Source organism: Mixophyes fleayi, chromosome 2, assembly GCF_038048845.1.
Source record: "Mixophyes fleayi isolate aMixFle1 chromosome 2, aMixFle1.hap1, whole genome shotgun sequence".
In the NCBI taxonomy this organism is placed as follows: domain Eukaryota; kingdom Metazoa; phylum Chordata; class Amphibia; order Anura; family Limnodynastidae; genus Mixophyes; species Mixophyes fleayi.
Window position 1 is genome coordinate 344629784 of NC_134403.1, and position 27016 is coordinate 344656799.

General features: G+C 37.1%; 1 protein-coding gene across 5 annotated transcripts in view; it reads left to right on the plus strand.

Annotated features, from left to right (window-relative positions):
• The window catches only part of ROBO1 (roundabout guidance receptor 1), an 859323-nt gene that overhangs the window by 439734 nt on the left and 392573 nt on the right, over positions 1-27016 (plus strand). For all 5 annotated transcript variants that reach the window (XM_075197076.1, XM_075197073.1, XM_075197074.1 and 2 more), the window contains one exon: positions 23403-23486. In XM_075197076.1, the coding sequence (XP_075053177.1) occupies positions 23403-23486 (84 nt within the window). The remainder of the gene's footprint in view (positions 1-23402; positions 23487-27016) is intronic.

The window sequence follows — 27016 nt, forward strand, 5'->3', positions numbered from 1 at the left end:
TCTGCCTCACAGCACTGGGGTCATGAGTTCAATTCCCGACCATGGCCTTATCTGTGTGGAGTTTGTATGTTCTCCCCGTGTTTGCGTGGGTTTCCTCCGGGTGCTACGGTTTCCCCCCACACTCCAAAAACATACTAGTAGGTCAATTGGCTGCTATTAAATTGACCCTAGTCTGTCTGTCTGTCTGTCTGTGTGTGTGTTTGTGTTAGGGAATTTAGACTGTAAGCTCGAATGGGGCAGGGACTGATGTGAGTGAGTTCTCTGTACAGCGCTGCGGAATTAGTGGTGCTATATAAATAAATAGTAATAATAATAATAATATCTTATTCACTAAAGCTGATCATATTTCAGAGTCACAAAAATTAAATTAATGTGAGAAAAATGACACTGGGATCGTTAAAAATCTATCCCTGATTTTCCTTATTACATGAAAGAATATTGCACGATTTTCTTTTCATCCATATTTTCAGTCTCCTTTCTTCTGTATTTCATTGGAGATGGCTTTGATTAATGGACACATTGTGCTTGATTTACAGTATTTAAATGTCTCCCTGGCTCTTCTCTGTGTTATTAAAACACGCTCAGCTGAGCTATTGTGATTCTCTTTCTGTCCTTCCTGTGATTGATTTTATACTTTCAAACTTTTCTGATCCGCCGTATATATATATCTAAAAACTATTGCAAGAAATACTGTCTGCTCTCGCACATCTATAAGATATATATATATATATATATATATATATATATATATATATATCATACTTGCCAACTTTCCCGGAAAGTCCAGGAGACTCCCAAAATTCGGGTCAGTCTCCCGGGCTCCCGGGGGAGATGGCATTTCTCCCGCATCCCGGATTTCACAGAGAATCGCGTCATTTGACGCGATTCTCTGTGAATCACGCCATTTTGGAGGGCGGGAGGGGAGAATCGCATCATTTTGGCCCCCACGAAAACGTAATTTGCGTCACAGGGGCGGGGCCAAAATGACGCGATTGGCCTCGTCCCGCCCCCTCCCGCCCTCCAGTCTCGGCCCCTCTCCCGGAAACAAGTTTCCGGGAGTTGGCAACTATGATATATATATATATACATATATATATCTATATATATACTTTTCACATTTATTTCCTAATATAATACTGAGGTTTAACAATAAACTAAAGCTGGGGTCAGAGAAGGAAACGTAAGCGCAGAAGCTGAGGTTCGGAAACAAAGAGTTGGAGGTGCTATAGTGGGACATTAAATCTGAGCATGATATTGTCATTTCATTAAAAACATCTAGGAACATAAGAATTTGGAATCATTTAGTGAACAACCCCTCAAATCTCAGCATTATAAGCCATTGTTAGCTTGTTGTACTTCCCTCTTCCTTTATATATTTGGGTACAATTTTGCTAATCTATTACTTTTTATTTTGTGGTCACTTATGTCAATTACCAAAATGTGCCTTGGTTTAACAAATCAACAGCTTTTCCTATTCTGCTAAATGTTTTTGGCACCACAGATGGAGAAGACAGCAGTCAGGGACAGTGCTCAGGGGTGTCAGATAACAAAATTGGATTGCGGCTGCCATTTACCCCAGTATGCTGACTTGGCAAAGAGCCCTGTTCAAGTAATACAACTGGTGCGTCTGCCATTTGTTAATTCTGCATAATTAAGCAGCAATTATACATGGCATTGTGGTGTAGCAGGCTTGTCATCTGGCTGTACCTTAATGGAGTTTCATGCCAGTTTGGCTATTAATTTGCAATAAAATAAAGTTTTCGATGATTGAGCTATAAAACTAATATGCACCCATGTATGCAGGCAGTTACAGATGTTTAAGATGCTTGGAACAAATTAAAACGATGTTTAGTCTGCAAACGTTCATATGTTGCATAGAATGAGTTTAGCTACGGAGCATGTTTGATGGATGCAAAGTTCCTGGCTTTTATGTAGATTTTTTTGGGGGGGAGGGGGGGGGGATGTCTTGTTATGCTTTCCCTTGAAATTTTAGCATTTAAAGTGTGCATTTGCATTTATTTAAGCCTTATTATATTCAGTACTTTATTCCTTTTTATGGGAAAACAAATTGGGCAATTTATCTGGAAGGCGAGAGAGGGTCCCTTCTACTTTTAGTGGGGGAAAATTTTCTCTGTCCAATGTAAAACAAAAAAAGGGTTCAAACACACAAAAGTATCCTGATATAACCCTCCAGCTAATGATTAAGGCTGGGTACACACTACAGGGTTTTCAGACAACTATCGGGCCAATCAGACACTAAACAACTGGTTGGCCCAATATCACATTAGTGTGTACACTGCAACAGTGAGCAATTATCATTCCAAAGCTCATCGTATAGCTGAATGAGATTTTTAAACTGAATTAAAATCTCGTTCAACGGTGGAACAGTGTCCTTCCAATTCTGCAGTGTGTATGCACTCAGGACCGGCAGTGTCCATAGATCTCAATCGGATGTGCAGAGTCACAATCTGTTCAGCTGATGGTTATGACAGATGAAGGGCACAGATCTGACGGTAAATCGTGTAAAGCTTCAATGGTGTGTACAATTGTAATTGGCATGATGATCCAGACTTTTTGTTTCTCAGTCGCTGGTAAAATTGCAAAAAATATTGCAATGTTAGATTTTTCCTGTGTACCCAGCCTAATTTAAACCATACAAACCATTGAAATGAAGTATTTTAGCAGAAAAACTGAAAAGTTTAATTTAATTAATGGTGTGGTAGAATGTTGGAATGTAATCTGACATTTACAGCTTTGAACAGAACTCCTATCCCAACCTCCCAGCAACCTATGGATAGTTGTAGCTTGTATGTGAGCACGTTGGACTACATTGGGTTGAACACACAGGCACACTGTTGCAAAGCCAAAGTGATTTGCAATGCGGCTCCAGTGATAATGAGGCCCACTGTTTTCATACAACTTAGCAATCTAAGGTGGCATAGGCTAATGTGGGCATTCCTAAATTGGCTGCTTGCTATATGCTAATCAGATGACAATTTGTGGTGTCCAATGGGCTCCGTGAAGCTGTTTATTTCAATAATTTTGAAATTCTTTAACAAAATACATTGTAAAAAATAAAAATAAATGTTATCTACAGAACAATTACTTAAAGAATGAAAGTATTTTTTTGTTGTTTACTAAAAGTTCTCTGTGCACTAAACTGTATAAATTGCAAGCTCCTCAGGCAGTTTTCGTTACATAAATTATAGTAGACGCAGCAATTTTGATGAGAGAGCTGAGCACAGTAGGTCTTGTTTGAGTTTGCCTTAATGAAAAATAAACATTTTATCGGTTTGATTGCTTTTCTCCCACTTGCTCCTGCCTTTACTCTGCACAGTGTACAATAATATACACCAAGGTGATGGATATTGCAGTTTCTCCTGCATTCTCATATTTCCACTGTCACCCAATACAAATAAACTTTTATACAGAGGTTTCCTCACCTTCTCCTGCGTCTAACAAGATAAATGTGAAAATGTGATAGCATTGAGAATATAGCATAATAATGAACATTTCTTAAAGGCAACACATTAAGAAAGCATAAGCAAATTATTGTAACATTACTTTATTTCATTATATAAGTGTTAGCATATATATATATATATATATATATATATATATATATATATATATATATATATATATAAGACATAGGAGAACCCTATTGTTTTCCAAATAAACTATTGTGCAACACAACAGCCTTTTAAAAACACAGACCTATGGGTTTTGTTTTTTTGCTATATCATCATCATCACCATTTATTTATATAGCGCAACTGATTCCGCAGCGCTGTACAGAGAACTCATTCACATCAGTCCCTGCCCCATTGGAGCTTACAGTCTAAATTCCCAAACATACACACAGACAGAGAGAAAAAGAGTAGGGTCAATTTTGATAGCAACCAATTAACCTACCAGTATGGTTTTTGGAGTGTGGGAGGAAACCGGAGCACCCGGAGGAAACCCACAGAAACACAGGGAGAACATACAAACTCCACACAGAATGCTAATATATTTTATTTTTAGGGCCTGAAATGAAAAGAACAGAAAGGAAACACTGCAAATCTTGGGTAAACTGACTTCTAGTTTGTATAGTTAAAAATAAATGTCCAAGGCAGCCTATCATCTATTTATTAACCTTTGCAGTAGCTGGTTTATCAAGGAATAACAGAACAGAAGTTTCTTCACCCAACAGAATTTACACACCAATAACATTCTATTTATCATGTCTGGGTTCCTGTAAGGCCATGGTCCTGTAGGCAACCTAGTAACAGCTTATACAATAGGATCTATTAACTTTAATGTACTGACCAGGTATCTCTGATGTCAGAGATTCAGCCCTGTTGTAGCTGTAACATTTACACCTACACACAAGAGTGTTGAGAAAGGGCAGCACAAAGTATTAATGAAGGGATCGATCTTACCATTGCTGAATTATTTAGTAGTGCTCAGAACAGTAACCTCTGCTGCGGTAGGATAAAGATTGCATGAATATTATGCCCCATCCACCCTGCGCAGAGCAGAATTCATCCAAATGGGGGAGGGCGATAAGTGAACCAATAGCAGAGCTTCCAGCGTCCTATTGGTCTGCACAGTCACACCCATTCTAGGCTGAGCTCCCGCTTGGTGACGGTGTGAAAGCACAACACTGCTCTTAGTATATTGGCCCAGCTATAGGCAAGTATAGCTAATCAAAGAATGCATCACATCTTTGTATTTTTTGAGTGAGAGAACAAAAGTGAAAAAAAAAAAGTATTAAGCATAGATGCTCAGGCTCGGTTCCCTGAGAACCGAACACACCTGAACTTAGCGGATTCGAGTACCCAGCCAAGCTGGCTCGGTACTTTTGCGCGCCCTCTGAATTGAAAATGAGGCAAAACGTCATTGTTACGTCCTCGGATCTCGCGAGTTTTGGATTCCTTTTTAAGATCAAACATAACGGTGGGTGGGAGGCGGTCCCAAGGACAATTCCATCTTGGAGGGAGGGCGGTCCCAAGGACAATTCCATCTTGCACCATTTTTCTTTTCTGCCACTGCTGTGTGGCAATGTTTCCTAGATGTGCTATGAACTGCGGTGTGTTTGTGTCATTGCTCTGTCGCTTACCATCCAGCCAGGTCACTGCAGTATTTGTCCGAAAGTGTATGAAAATAAAAATGTGATCTGTGAGGTGGTCATAATTAACTGCAAATGACTTGAAATGAGTGTTATTGAGGTTAATAATAATATAGGAACAAAAAAGAGCAAAATTATGTGATTTTAGCATATTTTAGGATTTTTTTTCTACAAAATACAGATCCAAAACCAATACCAAAACCAAAACACACAAAGGCGGTTTTGCCACAACCAAAAATAAAACCAAAACACGAAGCTAATCCAGATCCAAAACCAAAACCAGTTCACGGGGGTCAGTGAGCATCTCTAGTATTAAGCACTAGTGTGATTTATTATCCTATAATTTGCCTATGGACTTTATTTATTCTGTAGAAATCCCTAAAATAGTTCAGATATATGCACTTGGTTAATTCATATCCACAAAGGGATAATAAAAAAAATTTGCAAATATTTTTTTATTTTTTAGCTTATGGTCTAAAGATAACAACTTTGTAAAAGATCAGTTTCTCTGTAGCAACAGGATTTAACTGTGCTAAAGAGTACAGTAACATTACTCCACTACTGGAAAAGTTTCATTATACTGAACAGAGAAAGAAAGGCAACATGATATAACTTTATTTTTAAACACATTCGTTACATGTTAGCTGAAGTCAAGTAAATAATTTAGAAACAAATGAAAGCCGCATTACCATGAAAAAATGTGTGTCTTTTTTGAAACTTAAATCACAGTGGCGGGCTATAAGAAGAATGTTGGTATTTACCATTTTATTTTGTTTCTTTTTCTTTAGGCTGCTGTTAAATATTTTCAATTCTGTACAGTATCAAACACTACCATGGCAACCACAGTCACATGGCACACTGAAATGCTCCATGCAATGCTCCTCCTTCCTTCTCATCACATGACCCGCTGAGAACTGTGAGCCTGTGTCTGTGTAGCTGACTGACTGTGTTTATGGCATGTTTATCAACCATCCAGAGAGATTTGGAAAAGGAGATAAGGATTTGTAGGCGAACAGCTAAGAAATATAACACAAAGATGCATGCTTAAAAGTTACTTAGCTTGCTTTTTAAAGGAAAAAAATATATTTTCTATATGGCATTGCTGCTTATTTCTGTACGGAATGCAGCAGAAGTTTTAAAAACAATAATTCCAAATTGACTTATCATTTAGGGGAGTATTAATTTAAAAAAATAGGCAAAACAAATGCTCGGCATTGTAGTTCTGGTACAGCTGAAGAGACACGTTATATATTAGGTAGTGCAGGTATAGCTGTAATTTCTGCTTTCTTCTCTTTAGTTGTGTTAATGTTTTTTTTACTTGTTCCCAGGTGACATTTTCATTTCTTAGTTTTCTATTTCTGTGCCGCTATCCTTCACTTTCTGTGTTATAAATTGCATTTGTAAACACTGGTGAAACTCCAATATCCCTGCAATAAGGAGAACACAGAGTCAAGCAGAGCAACATATAAGAGAAAATCAGAAGATCTATGTCCAGAGTAATTCTTCAAGGGAAGAGAACATAACCTGCGGAGACACATTATTGCTTGCGTTTGAACTACAGGGTTCTCCATACAGCACTGCGTAGACATATAACCTTAGCAGTGGTGTGCAGTCATCTTCTCTGTCCCCGCAAACATCAATCTTCCTTTACCAACCAGTTGATCAGTGTTTAGACCACTGTTACAGCACACACTTCACATAGTGTTTTATATGCATTCATGTATTACCCATTTTTTGCTTACTTCAATTCTTGCTGTGATGAAAAAATAAAGTGGCAGATTCAATTCCCCTATAGCGCCTCACGCTATTACCATTACTATGGTAATAGCTGCCTATTATTACCATTACTACGGTAATTTCAATGCTGATTTTCGCTCGCAGTGTGCAGCACTCATTGTTCTAAAGAACAATGCGAGGAATTTGCCCTAAAATGTTAATTATATGCAACTTGGATGTATTGTCCCTTAAACCAGGGATCCAATTTTGTTTAGAAATTAAACAGAAAAACGACATAATCAGCACGGGGGCTCAGTGGTTAACACTTCTGCCTCACAGCACTGGGGTCATGAGTTCAATTTCCAACCATGGCCTTATCTGTGTGGAGTTTGTATGTTCTCCCCGTGTTTGCGTGATTTTCCTCCAGGTGCTCTGGTTTCCTCTCGCACTCCAAAAAATACTGGTAGATTAATTGGCTGCTATCAAATTGCCCTTAGTCTCTCTCGGTCTGTGTGTGTGTGGGTATGTTAGGGACTTTATACTGTAAGCGCCAATGGGTCCGAGACTGATGTAAGTTCTCTGTACAGCGTTGTAGGTGGAATTGGTGGCAATATATAAATAGCTAATGTAGATGATGGGAAATACTGGATGTCTAATCGGAGTCATGGGGGAGGTGTGGAGAGTCAAGTTAGGGACCAAGGGGTCCGGTAAGCAGCTCATTTTTGCTGCCCCTTGGTTTGTCTTGCCTTCTAAACTTGCCTCATGGGAGGAACGGTCTCACAAACTACTTACTCACATCCATTCGTAATTGTTATAGCCAGCTTCATTTTTGCCTACCAGTCTGCTATTTTTTTTAAAACTTCAGTTTTTTGGTAGCTTTTTTTTTAATATTTTTATTTTGAAAATGTTACATAGTTTGCATCAACTAACGACAATGAGGCAATTCGCAAAATATGCTCGATATATATTAATACAGCAAGAAGGTGAATAGACATACACCTGAGATTTTGGATTCTGAGGGATTCAGTGTCAAAGACAATGAATAATTTGTTACCACATGGTGAGAAGTCATTCAATAAATAATATAAAATGAACAATAATATCAAATGTATCAGTGTCTGTAGCCATGAGGAATACTGTGAGGTATCTCTATGTTCCTCTCACGTATATGTAGGTAGTCTACCTTGGCTTAATGCCATGTGTGCTCTTAGAATATAATTAATGGAGCGTAGCCAATACACACTGCAAAATGTTATACTTTTACACCAATGTGTATGGTTGGTACTCCCAGTGCATGCTTACCCTCCGCTGTTGGGAATTGTCTAAACAACCCAGAAGTGTGGTTAGATGTATGAAGAGGTAAAAATATCTAAAATTGTGAACCGTCTAGCATGATCCCGTCAATCAATAGTTTCAATAGGCTGGTGTAGAGAATTAAGTAAGGGATGGCTGATGAAAGTCCCTAGAATTTGGGTTTAGAATGTTCAAGTTATCAACTCATTTTAGCTCAAGGAGGTGTTTTTGGATTTGCATCACTGTGGGAAAGAAAATGTGGAATCCGAGCAGTTTAAGGGCTACATTGATACACTGAAAGTATAATATTTCCTTCCATAAGACGAGGCTATAATTTGTTGAAGCTGGATTATTTCAGTGTGGGTATCTTTTTGATCATCCTTTATGGCTTCCACCCTATTCACTACATGGCACAATTCTCTGCGTATTTCTGCTATTTTGGATGTGCTTGTGTCTTTCACATATTTCAGAGGTATTGTACAGCTGTTAGTGGGTAGACCTCACCATTAGCGTATAAGGGTTAGTCATCTTCCTTAAGTGTTTGGGAAGCAGTTCTATTTGATTCTGGAGGACTGGTTTAGGGGAGATCCATCAACAACATGTCTAGAGGACCACTCTAGTGATCCTGGTGTCTGCCAATATTTGCTGAGATGAGATGGCAGCACAATCCTATGTATACAAGGCCACAGTGGTGGAAACTGTTGTCATGTTGTGTTGAAGGCCTACTGCTCTTTGGATGCCCAAGCTTGAACTTGGGATCTCTTTTAGTGAAGTAGTATTAGGTAAGCTCCCTGCTTGACTCTTCATTGTGTTTCGGGTTCAGGGATGTGGAAGCGAATCAAGAATGTTCAGAGATCAAAGCAGGTAAAAGACAATCCAATTACAATGCACATGCTCTTTAGGGGTTATGCCTTTTACATTATATCCAGGCTTTTAATACATTTTTTGTCCTTCTGTGTATATTATAACATTGTAAATTGTATTTTGTTTCTGAATATGTATTTAAAATGTTTTTTAAATGATTAGAAGACACTGAAAAAGGGATAACAATCAATAGTCATATTCTATCATTTGTGCCGCAAATGATATCTGCAAGATAAAACATCACATAAATTCATGTTACTTTTATTCTTCATGTTTGTTAAATGAACTAATCCATATAATCTGATTTACTCACACATACTTTGTGCATATCTACAAGTCCTTTTGTTTAGTCAGTATATTTGATGGCAGGAGGACTTGAGTTAAATGCGTTTAAAGATCACATTTCAAATGTGTTTTGCAAACACAAGTGGATGAGCAATTCTGATATTTAAATGAGCAACAAGTGGAAATAATTGAGCAAACTTGAAAACTTTTTCTTCATGTGCAACGTCTGCTCTGTCTTAGAAAACTTCCAACAACTAATCTTAGTGTATATAAGCTGAAATATAATATACAAGCGATGTTATTATCATTAATCATCAACATTTATTTATATAGCGCCAGCAAATTCCGTAGCGCTTTACGTTTGGGAACATATAGCAATAAAACAATATTGTGTAATACATACAGACAGATAGGTAAGAGGGCCCTGCTTGTGAGCTTACAATCTATGGGACAATGGGAGTTTGATACACGAGGATAAGTGCTGCATCATATTGCATATTGGTCCTGTTAGAAGTAGCAGCTTTGATATCATCACTTAAAATCGTTCTCATGTCATAATTTCAGTGAAAATAGGAATATTTGCATCATTTAAGGAATAATTTACCCTTACTGTGACTTATTATGAATATCAGGAGTCACCTTAGAATTCTATGACCTGTATAAAAACCAATCGGCTGTATGATCAGAGAACTCCTCCGTGACTTTTAGTATCCATATAATTTATAGTAGGACAGTGTTGGCTAACCTGTGGCACTCCAGGTGTTGTGAAACTACAAGTACCAGCATACCCTTCCAGCAATAAGCTGCTATATATTGGCAAAGCATGCTGGGACTTGTAGTTTCACAACACCTGGAGTGTCACAGAGTAGCCAACACTGTAGTAGGTAGACCACAATCCCGCATATATTTTCTGGTTGGAGGTGATGAGAGAGTACCTGGTGCTTTCCTTTTGTACTACCCTGCGTCTGCCGTTGACATGATTTTCACTTGTGGAAACTGGAGGTACAAAGCCAGATAAAGCAAGACACTGTATTTAAAAGCTACATTAGCCTGCACTACTGCAAGAATCGCAGATCTGACCGAAATAACGTCCAAAATAATCCCTGAATTTGATTTAACTCTTAATCTGAAACATTTTGCTCTTCCACTAAAGCAGGAATGACCTTGTCTGTGCAGCTTGCTGATAATTTGTCTTTATCAAATGAAAAACTAACTCAGACTCACAAACCAGAACCTTCCCCTGGGGGATATCTGCAATGATGTCTTGACAAAGATAAATGAGCTGGTGAAAGTTGGGTTAGTGCAACGTATGTACAGTAATGTACAACTTTACAAACTACACATACAGTCGCCATTCTAATATCAGTGTTGTGACTGTTCATGGCTGTCTAGAAATTCACAGCAAATAACTAATCCGCATTGTTCCTTACATCACAGCATGGTCATATGTGTGTGTGTGTGTGTGTGTGTGTGATACATATGTTCGTCAGTTACATGATCAACATTTATATGGTCGACATCATAATATAGACAGAGTTGGAAAAATGTCAATAATGACCGACAGTGTTGTCAGGTTGGCAAATAAAATGTAGACAGTATTGTTAGATCAACAATTGAAATGTAGACAGTATTGTTAGGTCAACAATTTAAATGTAGACAGTATTGTTAGATCTACAATTCAAATGTAGACAGTATAGTTAGGTTGACAATTATATCCATAACCCTATCTCTAATCTTATCCCTAATCCTAACCCTAGCCCTAACCCCAACTCTAACCATATTATAATGTATATTATATTATACTGTCTACATTCAAATTGTCAACCTAATAATACTGTCTACATTTCAGTTGTGGACCTAATAATACTGTTGACACTTGAATTGTCTACTTTCTGAATGTCGACCAAATGAATGTCTTGAGCCTATAAAGGACAGACTAACATTCAGCAAACTTTTCATTGACCACTACGTCTAGAACTCTCATGTAGATTATTACTGTACTTACAGAACTGGTTTTCTAATAATTTTCTAGATCAGATGTGGGTCAAGACCCCTAGGGGGTGTTCCACAATCTGTTTTGGGAGTCCCATGATTGTGACACAAATTTGCCTATTTTGTGGTCGCAGAACAATGAAATACAAAAAAAATTCCATTTATTCAATTTGTTTTTCTACAGACAAGCTTTGCTCTGATGTTTTCACAATGTCTGGTCCAGTAAATGTTCTAGTCCAGTGCTGCTGAAGGGGTGTTGTACAGCTCAGAACACCTTTGCCAAAATTATTGCAGGAAACTCAACCACATAGAAGTCTAGAAGAGAACTTTTCTGCCAGATGAAGGGAGATTGTGACCCTGAATCTGCTATAATTAATTTTGTACACCTAGCTGCTGAATAAGTAACGAACAGAGAAGTCAACTCATTTATTGGAAATATACATATCCCAGAATCCAATCCTATTGAGACCCAGTAAATTTATCTATGGGCACATGACGTGTTTGTTAAGATTAAGTATTCCCATACAATTTACAGAACTTTCCTCTATTCATGACCCGGCCAATATTCATGTTGATTGATGTCATAGGGAACACATACACTTTTATTTTTTAGTCTACACAATGTATTTTGGTAGAGTAGTAGAATACATATTTTTTAATTGTATGTTGCCAGCAATTACATTTGGAATCTTTGCTTATTTTTCCTTTTATCTCTACGTTGTACGAGATAAAGTAAGCGGAGGTTCCAGCCATAACAGCGACTTGAGGTGTCTCCGCAAACGTTCCGGCGACACCTCGCACCAAATTGAATCTCCCCCTATTAGTCTCATTTAGAGATGGGCATATATGCAGTCAGAACGTACGTAGGTAAAAGACACACGTAGAAAAGCGTATTTACATCTATATGTTCATTCAGACACATCTGCGGGCATATGGTGATACATGACATCAATATGAAACAAAGATAGATACGCACTTATGCGTATGCATTTTTTGATGTGCGTGCACAGTACAGAACTACATATCTTACACAAAACACCAGACCAACATCCAACTCTAAATGGGCCACTTTATAGGGAAAATGTCAAAAGTAGAAACAAATTCCCTTTCAATGATTGTTATTGTAGATACTTTCACATAGTTAGTGCTACCTGTAGTATTTATCCCAAATAATGTAATTGCGACTACAGTTGATCTTAACGCAGACGCTCATACTGTGCTCAGGAGATCAATCTCTCTGTTGCGGGCAGAGACGGATTTAGACCTCATGGTGCCCTAGGCAAGATATTGGTTTGTTCCAGAGCAGCTTCCATCACACATGCCCCCTGTGCCAGAGCAGCTTCCATCACACATGCCCCCTGTGCCAGAGCAGCTTCCATTACACATGCCCCCTGTGCCAGAGCAGCTTCCATCACACATGCCCCCTGTGCCAACACTGCTTCCTTCACACATGCCCCCTGTGCCAACACTGCTTCCTTCACACATGTCCCCTGTGCCAGCGCTAATTCCATCACACACACTCCCCTTCTTCTTACCTTTTTCTACACGAATGCAGCCAGGAACTGAAGAAAAAAATCATGGAGCTCCAGCACCGACTACCATAGACTTTCAGCAGCCCGCCTAACACTATGTACCATGTGACCGCTGTGATCACATGACCCTGTGATGTCATATTGACGTGCCAGGGTACCTACGCTGAAGGAGATCTAGCCACTACCCTCCTAGCTCTACCACTGTGCCCCTCACCCGATTCGCGGCATCCCCCCCCCTTATCCCCCCTATCTGGGCCCCCAGGGAGCTGCTAGGCCCTAGGCAGGTACCTAGGTTGCGTAGCGGTAAATCCGGCCCTGGTTGCGGGTACTGGAGGGCTGGCGCAGCAAGGCGCAATGATGATGATAGCAATCAGCAGCACTAGTTAGCTGCTTCTGATTGGCTGATTGTGTCTGACCCCTCCCGCTTATAGTACTTAATTCCTTACTGTGACTGCGACATTATATGAAGCCGCAGCTGTCTATTCGCATTACTTAATTTATATTACCATTTGGATTGTGGCAGAAAAGAAGATTCCATGTTATGTTTAGAAGGGGAAAACAACAGATGTTTGTATTTAATTTAATTTAATTGAATTTGCGTTTTGCATTTGACTTTCGCATTTACTACTGCCGTGCTGGATCTCTATGACATCCCTATGCTTTCTCTACACTATTGTGGTGCGTAACTTTACACACTTGTTATTCCTGATGTAAACCTGTCGCATATGCTAATGCTGTAGAGCTGGATGCGTATATTGAGATGTGTCCGACTTATTGTATGCACATAAATGCGCTTTTTCATGCATGTGTCATTTCCTGCTTACGTTGAGAGAGCATACGTGCCCAGCTCCACATGAGCGTGATCAAGAAGAATTGTGTCTCATAGATGGCCCTCAGTGATGGATGTGGTTTAATCAAGCTAGGGAGTGATTAGGGGGAAGAAAGATTTTTTTTGTTCTGGATGTAGATACATTACAATCGGTCATAAATAGTTAACAATGGGGATATTAACTAAAAAAATGCAAAAATTGTGTAGTGACCTGTCGCACCCAGCCAGATATATGCTCTTAATGTCTTCACTTATACTGCACCAATCACAGCTAATTAAGAATTGCAGTTTTGTACGTTGATAGTGGATAACCCCCATTGCATGCTGCCCGAGTGCTGACTACAAACTTACCTTCCCTAGTCTGCCATATTGCGTTGTTCTTCAATAGGCTGATTGGCATGAAATTTAACAATATATTTATTACACCTTCCAACTGTCCTGGGTCTCATGGGCATTTTTGGAGGTCCCATGAAGGATAACCTGCCGGTAAAGGGATGTGTCCTTATAAAAAATACTGGGGGTTTAGAATGATTAGATTTTGGCGATATTTGGGTAGATATATATGATTACACTACACCACATGATATAAAAGTAATTTAAAAAATACAAGCCAGTTACAATATTTATTGTAAGGTGCCCCATATTAGCAGAAAGGAAAACTAGCCAACCTAAAATAATGATCACTTACGATTACTGGTAGAATATAGTTATTTATTTTGGAGAATTCGGGTCCATGGATCTCTATTGATGCAGATTCTAAAAGTGAAAAGAAATGTTATTACTGATGTGTGAAATGATGTATCACTTATTCAATTTTATTTTACTTTTCAAATCTGACAGAGTGTATGATACACTCTGGCACTATTCCTGGTGCAGCCTTATGTCTGTTTACCAGATCAGCCATGTACATCCTCACACATATGAAATATACAGGCTGTATCTTTACATTGCAGATAATCACACCTATGTGTGCATGTTTATTTTATGTGTATCCAGATTTACATGTCTATACGTGTCTGCATAGTAACAGCTGAAACCATTCAGATCATCCATTTCATATCTTGTATGGTAAATCGCTGATCTGACAACACTAATTGTAAACTGATTTGCAGCTCTCATCAATGATATAAAGAAAATGAGGAAAATTGGAGTATAAAAATTAGCTATAGGAGAACAATATATAACATTGAATATTATCACTCTGATCTCTACATTTACTATACATATATATTTATATATATATATATATATATATATATATATATATATATATATATATATATATATATATATATATATATACACAAGTTAACCTGTGCATGATACTCATGCATTCTAGTCAAATCAAGCTACTTAAGGTGTTAAAAAGGTTCTTGTCATGCATTTGGGCCTAGCCCAGTCCTCCTCAGGGGAAGAGCGTTACTTCCCGACGCAAGCGCCCTTTTTTAACGTGGTTTTGTCCACATGTCACCACCTCATCATTTTTCTCCATCACCTCATCCTTCATCTTCATCGCCACATCCTTCATCAAGCTACTTAAGGTGTTAAAAACTCCCCACTGTCACCCCCGGCAACCACCAACCACTCCCAACTGTCACTTCTCCTTCAAGAAATATATAGGTCAGTGTATAACTCTGCCCAGCAGGTGGCGTTGCAGCTTGGTTTGGTTTTTTCACACACGCCACTAGGCATTTATATAGTAGATATATATATATAATAGGAAGTTTGTTTGTTTGTTTGTTGGTGACTATCTTCCACAGATCTCAAGGTACAGCTGCCAAATCTTACATGGTTATTTAGTATTGATAAGTAACCTATTAGACCACATTGCGACAGCGTGACAATGCGACAGAATGACAAATATTGACATTGTAATTTTTTTAATTGTAAACAATTATTTGACTGCTGAAAGGAAACCTCACCACAACACGACATAACGACAACGCGACAAAGCAACAAATCATATTTTATAAATAGCATATTTGGTCTATTTACCAAAGAATTGGTATATATAAAAACTACTACACATTACAAATCGGACCGACACAACGCCGGGTGACCCTGCTAGTTTCTTGTAAAACTTTGCAAATGAGGTATATTGAAAAAAATCCACACTTATAATGTTGCCCTCCCTTCCATAGACACTGGAGCCCAAGAACTTTGAGCTTTCAGTTCCACTAGTGAAAAAAAGTGATCATTTAAATAAAATATCAAAAAACACATGCATACATACATACATACATACATACATACATAGATACATGTATACAATATATAATAATGTTGTGGTTTTTACACACATTTTTAAATATTATTTTATTAATTTAATAAATAAAATCATATCCTTTAAACATTACTGCATTCCAAAAATTCTTTATACTGTTTTGTTCTGTTAATTATATCCTTAAATTCCATTAACAGAACAAGTATCCTGGTGGCAGAGTTACACGCAAAATTTTACCTCCAACGGTGTTACACTTTTGATGTGTACAAAATTGTGATAATAAGCCCCCCAAAAATATCTTCCTTCTTTGATAAATAGACTCCTTAGTTTTTAATTAGCTTCTTGACTTGATGCATATAACCAAGGTGCAAAATTTAATTTGTTAAATAATCTAGCTATTCTATAAATTAATTCTAGAATTTTTTTCAAAAACAGTTTTTATGGATTACTTTTTAAGATAGTCATTAACTGTTAGAGTAAAGACAAATTTTGGGAAGCAGTAACAGATTTCAATAAACCTATAATAAAAGATGGGGTGCTTAATGTATTAAAACTATCTAAATTTAATTAATCCAGCCCGGATAGATTTCCATCAGAATTTTATATGAAACTCAATTTCATCTTGAGAGATATGTTTAATTCGTTCTTTCTGGACATGGATTTATTGTAAATGGAATTTGTTTCTGTTAATTTATTTTTAATATTAAATTCTGGCGAGGGTCCAGATTTAGCTTCTTCTTGGCGGCCCATTTCTATTCTGACCTATGATTACTATGATTATAAAGTTTTGATTGCCCTTTTAGTAGATATCCTCAAAGTAGTAAGCAAAGATATATTACACAAAACTGAAACTAGCCTTGTACCAGTGCATTCTGTTATTAAAAATATCCAACAATTACTGGCTGCCATAGAATATTATGAGGATATATTTATAATTCACGATCATCAATCTAATTGAGAAAAACATCAATTCCCGCTTTTGTCTCCTCATCTACTGAGAAATCTTTTGATTATATAGTTTGGGACCCCTTTGCCAAGTATTTTAGAATTATTTGGGTTTAGAGGTCATTTTTTTTTTACTGTATTTAAAAACTGTATTTGAGAGCTTGTGTTTCTCTTACTGTAAATGGGAAATTAACTCAGTCTCAAACTGTGTTTTGTTGATATCCATCAAGGGTGTTGTCTATTTACGGTAATTTTTGGATGTTGCTCTTGTATCTTTCACATGTGTTTTTAGTTCTACTTAATCCGGGATCAGATATTGCAAGTATTGTGTATATCAGGGTTTCCCAAACCCAGTCTTCAAGGCTCCCTAACATTGCAGGTTTTCTGGATCACATGTGACATAATTAGGACCACCTGTGGATCTGTTACAATGTGTCAGTCAGTAATGAATATACCTGTGCTCCAGCAAGGAGATATGGAAAACCTGCACTGTTAGGTAGCCCTGAGGACTGGGTTTGGGAAACCCTGGTGTATATCCTTATATGGAGACAACTTTTTAATGGAGAATAATATGTCTATAATCTTACGTACCATTGATGAGTTCTTCCTTTATTTTCCATATAAAGCCTCTAAAAGCTATAAATAACTTGTTCTATGGTTTATAGACTAGATGAATAGGCTATATTATATGAATCTAGGTAATATTATTAATAATGTAGATAACTTGTTTCAACCATGGATGAACCTAACCCTTCCTTTAAATGGAATGATTACATTATTGAAGTCTAAGATATTTTCAAGGTTAATGTATTTCTTGCAAACAATGACTTTCATCCTATTTTTCACACATATAAATAGAGAGAATAGGTTGAATAAAATTATAACTCGATTCCTTTGGAAGAGGAAGATGTTACGCATATTGACAATGTGGTTCTATCTATATGGCTATTAACAACGTTGGTCTCAAAACTCATAATGTTTTCTGGAGTAATAGTGCTACACTGTTTTCTTTATGTTATAATTTGAGTTATGAAAAATATTATTTTTTCTGATATGTTTTTAGATTTAGAAGCTTTGTTCTTGAATCTCATCATACATTCTGCACACTCAATATGGCCAAAGCTACCAAGTTATTGTAAATGTATAGTTTTAGTTACCCAGTGAAAGCATGATTAGTGTTATAGAAATGATTAGATATAAAGTTTAATCATTTAAAATATCTACCCTTAGTTGAAAATACTAGATTTTTACCTAGCATGTGGCATAGGATGTTCTGGGTCTGGTCTAAGAAGGGTATAATCAATCTTGCAAATTTAATCTAATAAATCAACAATAATACATTTTACAAGAGCTAGCATATAGACTTAATTTATATAACATCCATTATTACTATTATTTACAAGCAAAATATTATCAGTCACTTTATTTACATTTTCAGAAATTTATTATATATTGTATAATGTACGCCATGTAAATATATATATATATATATATATATGTAATATATGTGTTATATATATATATATATATATATATACATAACATGTACATAGCGTACATTATAATATATATATATATATATATATATATATATATATATATATACATATATATAGTCAATATACAAATAGGTAATGTATGCAAATAAACAGAACTTGCTCCATATTGACCATTTATCTTATGTTTGTGTTGGCAGATTGGTATGCTTTGACATATTTCATGCATATGCATTATGGGTAAGGAACGGGAGGAAGGGATGGCCGAAATACAGGGGGAAATAGTGGGCCAAAGCTGAAACTAGGACCTCTGGTGGGCTATTGCAGTATTAAAATAGAGCTAGGTACTGAACTGAAAATGGCTAGTATCCACATCGATTATAAAATTAGTTGATTAGTTGCAAAAAGTTTGAGATAAGGGGATCTGAAAGGCCGTGTGAGGGATCACTCTGAGAGGTTTACCTACTGTGAAGATAGTCCCATGTTTGTGTAAATTTTTGAGATTTGTTGTTTAACTAAGTGATCTTCTCCATTGTTGCTAGTTGCCAAATCTTTCTATAGATTAGTTGTTCGGTGGTTAACTACCAGGCCTATGGGCACATTAAGAATTTGTACAGATAGTTTTTCAGAGTTTTTATCCAGTCCATCGAATGGTAGGCCCTGGACAAAAGAGTTTTTGGCAATGAAGATTTTGGTGATATTGCTTAGAAGATCAGTAATGCTGTCCCAAAATGTTGATATTTTAGGGGAGGTCCACCATATGTGGATGAATGATACTGTTTTTCCTCAGCCTCTCCAACATTGTGAGAAATCTGAGTCATAAATCCTCTTTAACCTCGTGGAAACCAGATACCACCTATAATATATTTTATATGAGTTCTCTTTGAAGAGGTTGGAAATAGATGCCTTTGAAACCCTTTCCCTTATTGTCAACCAAGAATTCTCCTCTGGTGGCCTCACGAAATCTGCTTGTACTTCGTATAGCAGTTTGATTCCTGGTTACATCAAATTATAGAGGATTGAGATTATAACTTTTGAGGGCAAAGAAACTCAAACAGGGTCAGGGATCTTCTTGATTTGAAAAGGGAATTAATATAATGTTTCACGTGGAGGTTTGAATGGGGCTCCCCGATGGGACATCCAGATGAGCCCACATGACGTTGTGTAGAACATCTATTACTGTTCTGATGACTTTATAAAGAAGCTATCAATGTAATAATTCATATTTTATTATATGTGAGAAATATCAAAGGTGGTTCTTTCAGGCACTGTAAAAGTGGGATAATCTCCTCAAAACCCTACCAATAAAGTTATTTTTCCTGTTCTAGTGTTCTAATGGCCAGTGTTGATAGTGGTCCAATCTCTACACCTACTTACTCATTCAAATATCTAACTGTATTTATAATTTGATAATCTTTGTTCAATTTCTACATAATTTATTGATATATGAATATATCTAGCTACTCTAGATTATGAACTATGCACTAACACTAAATCATTGAATCCCATTTAAATAATTATATGGATATTGATGACAGTTGTTTGTCTTTAAAATTTGATAGCTAAAAATGGTGTGCCAGAAACTGGAGATCAGTATGAATGTTATATGCTACTGCAATTGGCAAACAACCTTGTATTGGTTTGTTTAATCTTGGGGTTATATATTATTTTATAGAAATAACTGATTATTTTAGGCTACAAAATTAATTTTGTGTTAAAAATAAGGCTTTATGTTTTCTTTAGTATAATTTTTTTTTTGGACACAAGGACTAAAATATTTTTTTACACATTAATAAGCAGGTTAAAAAAAGGATATGTCAAACTTAACAGATATAATTTAGTAAAAAAGTAATTCATGCCATTTTTTTTATTACATTTGTGAATTTGCCATCGCCAACCCGTAGTAAAAATTGCACAGTTGAACCATCCTTACAGCAGTGCTCCTTATGCAGATAGTGAAACCTTCTGTCTTCCATTCACAGCTGATGACCCTTTTTTCTGATCCTTAGTACAAAATATTAATTAGACAAATATTTGTTTGACAGTTAATATATTTATACATATTAATTAAGGTGCATTTTTATACAGTAAAGCCTATATTTATAATATTTCTAACTTCTATTTATAATTGAATCCTTCTATTCCATTAATTAATGAACTTGCCTTCCTCTAAACCCTCTACAGTTCTATTGTCCTTCTTACGGAAATTTCTCCAGAACTGTAACTCCTATTAAAAGATGTGGTCTAACAAGTAACCTATACAAAACTGATTTTGTCTTACAAAAGCACCTTTTTTGTGACATTTGGTTGACAACATGGATTTCATGCTACAAAAATGATTTTGTGCTACAAGTTGCAAGTAACAAAGTTACTTATTAATTTAAACATTTTGCAAAGTTGAGTCTTACACAGTAAAATGCTCAACATTTATTTCAACAGTCCCAATATATTTCATTGTATTGTAAATGCTCTTGTACATAGTAAGACATGCATACTATTTTATATCAATAAATCCACCAAACTTAACTAACAGAACCACCTGAGTCCTATATCTGATTTCCCTGCCCGTTCCCATTCCTGTAGATTGTCCTGGGAGTATAGACCATTGCTGAGATGTCAAGACATGAGGTTGCCTGAGAAATATACAATTTTGGTGACATTTTTCATTAATATACTTACAAAGAATGGCTATACCCAAAAATTGGAAATGAAATGAAAATCCTGCTCACAAACCATAACAATTTATAAAATAAATGAGTGAAAGATTAATGTTTAAGTGATGCAGGCATAATAAGTTGTGGAAGGTTAGGTACAACTGGTATAGTTCATTTGTTAATTACACATTTTTAAGACTTGTGCCGAACTAAGATCTACTGACTGTACAGCATTCCAAAATGTCTGGAGATAAATAAAAAACAAAAAACAAAACACCTATAATGTTTATGCCAGTTTGCAGTGTAATATGGAAGAAATACAAATTGTATTGCTGTAATACCTGTGTGTTCTATTCTATTCTGCACTCTGTCTTTCTTTTAAACTATTTCTCTCTTCTCTCCCCCTCTCTTTTCTTTCTCTCACTCTGTATATACTGTGTGTGTATATATATATATATATATATATATATATATATATATATATAGATAACAACAATAGGTGAGCAAGGTGCTATTTCATAGTCTCAAATTCACTCAATAATGTCCAAGAATATCCAAAAGTCAATAATGGAGGTACAAATGAGCCAATTTTCAGGCGGCAGCCCCGTTGAAAAAACCAGATGGTCAATCCAGAGAAGTAATGAATCTAAAACAAGGAGACAACAAGGCGCCTCATAGTGAACTATTATTAAAAATAGAGCACAGTAATTCAGTTAAAAATGTGCGTACCAGATTGTAGCTTGATCAGAGCTCATAATATATGGACATCAATAAGGTATACGAAATCCCTCCTGAGGAAGTCTCTGATTGAGATGAAACGCGTTGAGGACTATTTGCTGTTTATCTTTGATGTTGCTGTCACTTCCATGTCTGCTGCTATTTTCTAACTGGAATGTGAGTGTGCTATTTTTGTTTTAATAAATTGTATCTGTTTATACTTCAACATTGGATATTGTTCCTTTTATATATACTACTCGTGGAACCCCTGAGGATATTCGTATAGGAGTTCTGATGTGGACATTCTAACTTCAGATAAGCTATTGTGCTTTTCTCTTCTGGTACGTGCAATCAGAATTGGAATGTCACCAGCACGTATTGTGTGTTTTATATCCACTGGTGTCTATTGTGATGGTGAACAGTGAATCTTGCACTGGGTGACAAAGTGGTTTAAGGAGATACTGCACTATCATTGATTTCCATGTATTTTCCATATGCTGCGAGATCCAGAAGGAGGATTTCGTATTCCTTATTGATGTCCATATATTATGAGCTCTGATCAAGCTACAATCTGGTACACACATTTTTCACTGAATTACTGTGCTCTATTTTTAATAATAGTACAGTATGAGGCGCCTTGTTGTCTCCTTGTTTTAGATATATATATATATATATATATATATATATATATTCTCTGCAACTCATAGCAACCAATCAGTTATCAGACTTTAGTCATCTAGAGCAGTCATGCTTCTAAACGCTAATATCTGATTGGTTGCTATGGTACACATCTTGTGTGCTCTACTTACACCGTTTTATTAAATCATCTCTATTGATTTCTGAAGTAATCACATTAGTGTGCATTAGGAACGCTTACATATTACAAATAATAATATACTCCTTAATGTAGGTTATAATCATATTAGCAATCACCTTGGAGACCAGCAACCTCGTACCTTTATATCAGCATCAAACTACATGATGACTTCTAATCTCCTTATAGATTATACTAAGAAACACATTGTCCAAATTCTAAAGGTCTGTGCGTGTTTTTCTCTTTCAACCCAGTCTATCAGTTTTAACTTTGCGTCTACCAAACAGACTTGCAATTGTGTCTCATCTTCTTGCTATAATGGAGCATTTTATCCCACAGATGTTCTGGCCTGCTGCTTTCCCTCTTTGTATTCCTTTTTACGTTGTCTTAACGTTGCCCATTTTCTGCTCCTTCTTGCTTCACAAGACCCTATTTTTCTCCTGTTGTCCCAACAAAGGGTTACTCCCAAGAGACTCCAATTGTCACGAGATGGAGCAATGATGGTTAGTGATCACAGTCAATAGCTTTGATTAACAATAAGGTAGAAAATTAGCAATGCTAGCATTCAGCCATCCTGCCTTCCCCTCTCCATATGCTCAGCACAGCCTATACTGATTGCCTCACAGCATGTACTCCAGGCAGTCTACATGCTGAGAGGTAGCAGACAAGGTGCACTGGAGAGGTTACAATTAAGACAGTACAAACATCAAATGCAAGAGGAAATTGGTGGGAACTTGAGACCTACATGAAAGCGATTTTTTGGGACTTGCTGAATAAGATGTTTCATAGAAAAGTTTCCTGCTTGCTTTATATGTCTGTTTTTCTGCCTTTATGCTTGGATTTATGTGTGTCTGGAAATGTGGTGATCAAAACAGCAACTTCTATAACAAGTATGACTACATCTGCAGCTGTGATGTTATTCTCAACAGAGTCGGATGACGTAGAGCGAGGCAGCCATGGGATCACACCGCCTTCCACATCCGATAACGATGACAACTCTCTGGTCTACACAGGTAGAGTTCTTTTCTTACAACTTCTCTCTGTGCTATAATTTCCTCATTGATATTTATTTACATCTAAAAATTTATGTTTGAGAGATAAATGTACATTTGTTCTGTTTTTTGGCCATTTATTTCGGACAGTGTTCGCCATCTTCCAGGCTGCAGGAGAATCGGTAGACAACTGTTTTTAATAGTCTTATCTCACTGCTGTCACTCTGCTGTTGGTGCCTGGTGTGTACTATTGTGAGAAACACTACAGGCACCAACAATTCATAGTAGATAAGGTAAATTAGCTGATTTATGCAGTATAATGTGTTACTAGAATCTAGATGAGCATCATAGTGCTAGGTGTAATTTAATGAATATTTTTTGTCTTTGTATGAAATATATAGGCAGTGTATTAGAAAAGGATGACAAGTTGTTCCAAGCATGCCTAGGATAAATTCTGTCTATAACAGATATCTGTCTTGGTAACCACAATGTGAAACTTAACGTATATCATTATTTGAAACCCCATGTGAGAAAGCAGTTAAGGTAAAGGATCACTCCACGTAATGGTGATGTCACATGGATGCTTTCCACCCTGCATTTAAAACGCAGAGTTAAAGGGGTACAACAGCTCTGCATAGACAGCAGTGAATGTTAAACACAGGTGGCTAGATTTACTAAGCTGCGGGTCTGAAAAAGTGGAGATGTTGCCTATAGCAACCAATCAGATTCTAGCTGTCATTTTGTAGAATGTACTAAATAAATGAAAGCTAGAATCTGATTGGTTGCTATAGGCAACATCCCCACTTTTTCAAACCCGCAGCTTAGTAAATCTAGCCCAGGGTGTCACACAAGCAGCTTTTAAAACGCTGACTGCTGTGTTTGGGGAAAGTGTAAAAATCGCTCATGTCAAACGCTGTTCCATAGAAATCCATTCATTATGGCAGACGGTATCACAACAGAGCGCTTTAAGAGCTCAGTAAAAACAGGTGGATTTAGCAGAACGCTATAATGATAATGATAATTTGGCCACTAGAGGCGCCTTTACATTAGAAACAGCCCCAAAAGGGAATAATTATGGTTATTCCATCGGGCTTTGAATAAGCAATAAAAAGTTCAAGATATTGTCTGAGTTCAATGTCATGTGTTAGGGGCCTATTCATTAAGCCATAAACCCAACTAGCAAGACCCCGACAGCGGGATGGGGGCGTGGCCATGGCACAATGGAGGTGTGGTCACACAACAATGGTCGTGGTCACATCACAACGGCTTTTTCTGTATGGTGTAGGCATTTTTAAGTAACATAACAATTTAACAAAGGCCTAACACAGGACATATCCAACGGGACTACCGTCTGGTTAAACTACCCTGATGGCAAACGCCATCTAAAGATGGTGGTAGCCATTCAATCCTACGGGGAAAGCATCACAGTAGAGGGATCTTTGGATCTCTCTCCGGCAGTCCTTTATTAGAACAGAGTCATCGCCAGGACAGCCTCTTATCAGACGCACTGACCCAACATCATTTTAATGGTAAATTGCTCCGACAGATATAAATAGGCCCCATTTGTATGTTAAGAAATGGAGTGTTTTATATTGACAGCACATTGCAACCCCCCCTCCGCCATTCCCACCACTTCCCCTCCCCCAAGCATGTCATTCACAGGGAAGAGTATATCCTGTCCACTCCTATGGGTTCTATCTTCATATACACCTATATAGCTAACAAGCATGTATCTTAACGAAAATAGTTCCCCCATATATTGTATGACATGCTCCAAACCTTTCTACACATCCATCTAATCTTGTTTATTAGAGTTTATTTAAAATAAATAAGTTGTCCTCTTTTCCATTGGTGTCTTATAATAAATAGAAGTAAGTCTTTTCCAGGCATGTATAGTGCAATTACTATCTACTTGTGTATGACCTCATTATTAAGTGGATTACACTGTCATGTAATCTACTTAATGTGTTTACTATGTTTTAGGACTTGTTTGCACTTTGCAGTCATTTGTATTGCATAACAAAGACCTGTCACATCCTTTACAGTGTGTTGTTGCCTTGGGTCATTTAGCTGAATGCATTTCTGCTGCACAGGCCCTGACCTGTATACAGATAAAGTGAGCGTATTTGCAGCAAAAATCATGACGGTAAAGTTTCATTGCTGAACATTCCATTCCGCAGAGGTGCAGAGTTCCGGCAGTTCCATCTTCTGTTACTTTTTCCGTTATCATTCCACAGAACGCCATAAATTGAATTTCGCTGAATTTATAGTTTATGAATAGAGCTGGGACAATGACAGACGATTCATTCTGCTTTGTGGTGTGGTTAGAGCAGGACTGGGGACACTTAAGGCTTAATTGAAAAGTGCTATATTTTGTAAGCAAATATTAAAAGAGGTGAAAATTTTGTATAATAAATTAATATTTAGCTTGTCTCTATTCGTCAGGTTTTACATGCCACCTCCTTGCTATTGGCTTGTGTTCATTAGGATTCCCCTACTCCTGTAAACAGTAGCAAGATCCTTAGTGCTGGGAGCAACTTCATTTTATCATTGTTTCAGCACATTTCCGTTAATCTGCCAAAAGCTCATCATATATATAGCACCACTGCCAGTTCTGTTCTCCGGCAGTTGAGAGCTTTTGTTATTTTGCAATTTATAATACCAGCCGTACAGGTCAGGTCACAGAGTGCAAGACAGAAGTGATTGACAATATTTAGATTGCTGCCACTCAGTCATCGCTACTGGTTGACAATAGGGACCTGTGTGCTTTTGATCTTGTCTCTGGCACATGGTTCGCTTAACCCCTTCAGAGCTGAAGAGTTTTATTGACGGATTTCTAGTCCCACTGGCAATGACAGTTTGAGGAAGATGTCTGTGTTTATTTGGCAAAGAAAGGGATTATTTTTCTGTACATGTCCATATTGACACTGATATTTGTATGTGTCCTATATGCATGTTTAAGAGCCATAAACATGAATGCCTTTCATAAATAGTTATAGCAACAGTAGCAACATGGTATATTTGCAGTTATTGGTGCCTACTAATAGGAGACATTCAGTCTTTGGAAAAGTGCTAGAACTGTTCATTTCTTAGAAACTATTTTCTGCCAGTACAGAACCTAAACAATTCTATGAATCTTTCATCCTTGGGGTCGAAGAGAAGAGTTTGGTCAACTGTAAAAATAAGTCTCCTTTATTTGTCCATTTAGGCTTCCTCCCTCTGATTTGAAAGTGTGCTCCCCTTTTCTAGAAAGTCTTCAGAATAGGAATAGTGATGAAGGAGAAGTGGGAGAGGCAGAGGCAATAACGGCAATGCATCTAGAACAGCCCATGCAATGGCTATAGGGCCAGGCAGTAATGGGGGACCAACAATGGTGGCCCATCTGCACTGGAGGCCCCCATTCTGTTCTTTTGATTAAACATGGGGGTGTTGTGCGCAGTGTGTGTACAGTAAAGGCCGTTTGGGCTTTCAGTTTTAGCAATTGAATTGTAGAAGCTACAGGTGGTCACAGCCCGCTTGCCAGGGCCGTCTTTCCCATTGGGCACAATGGG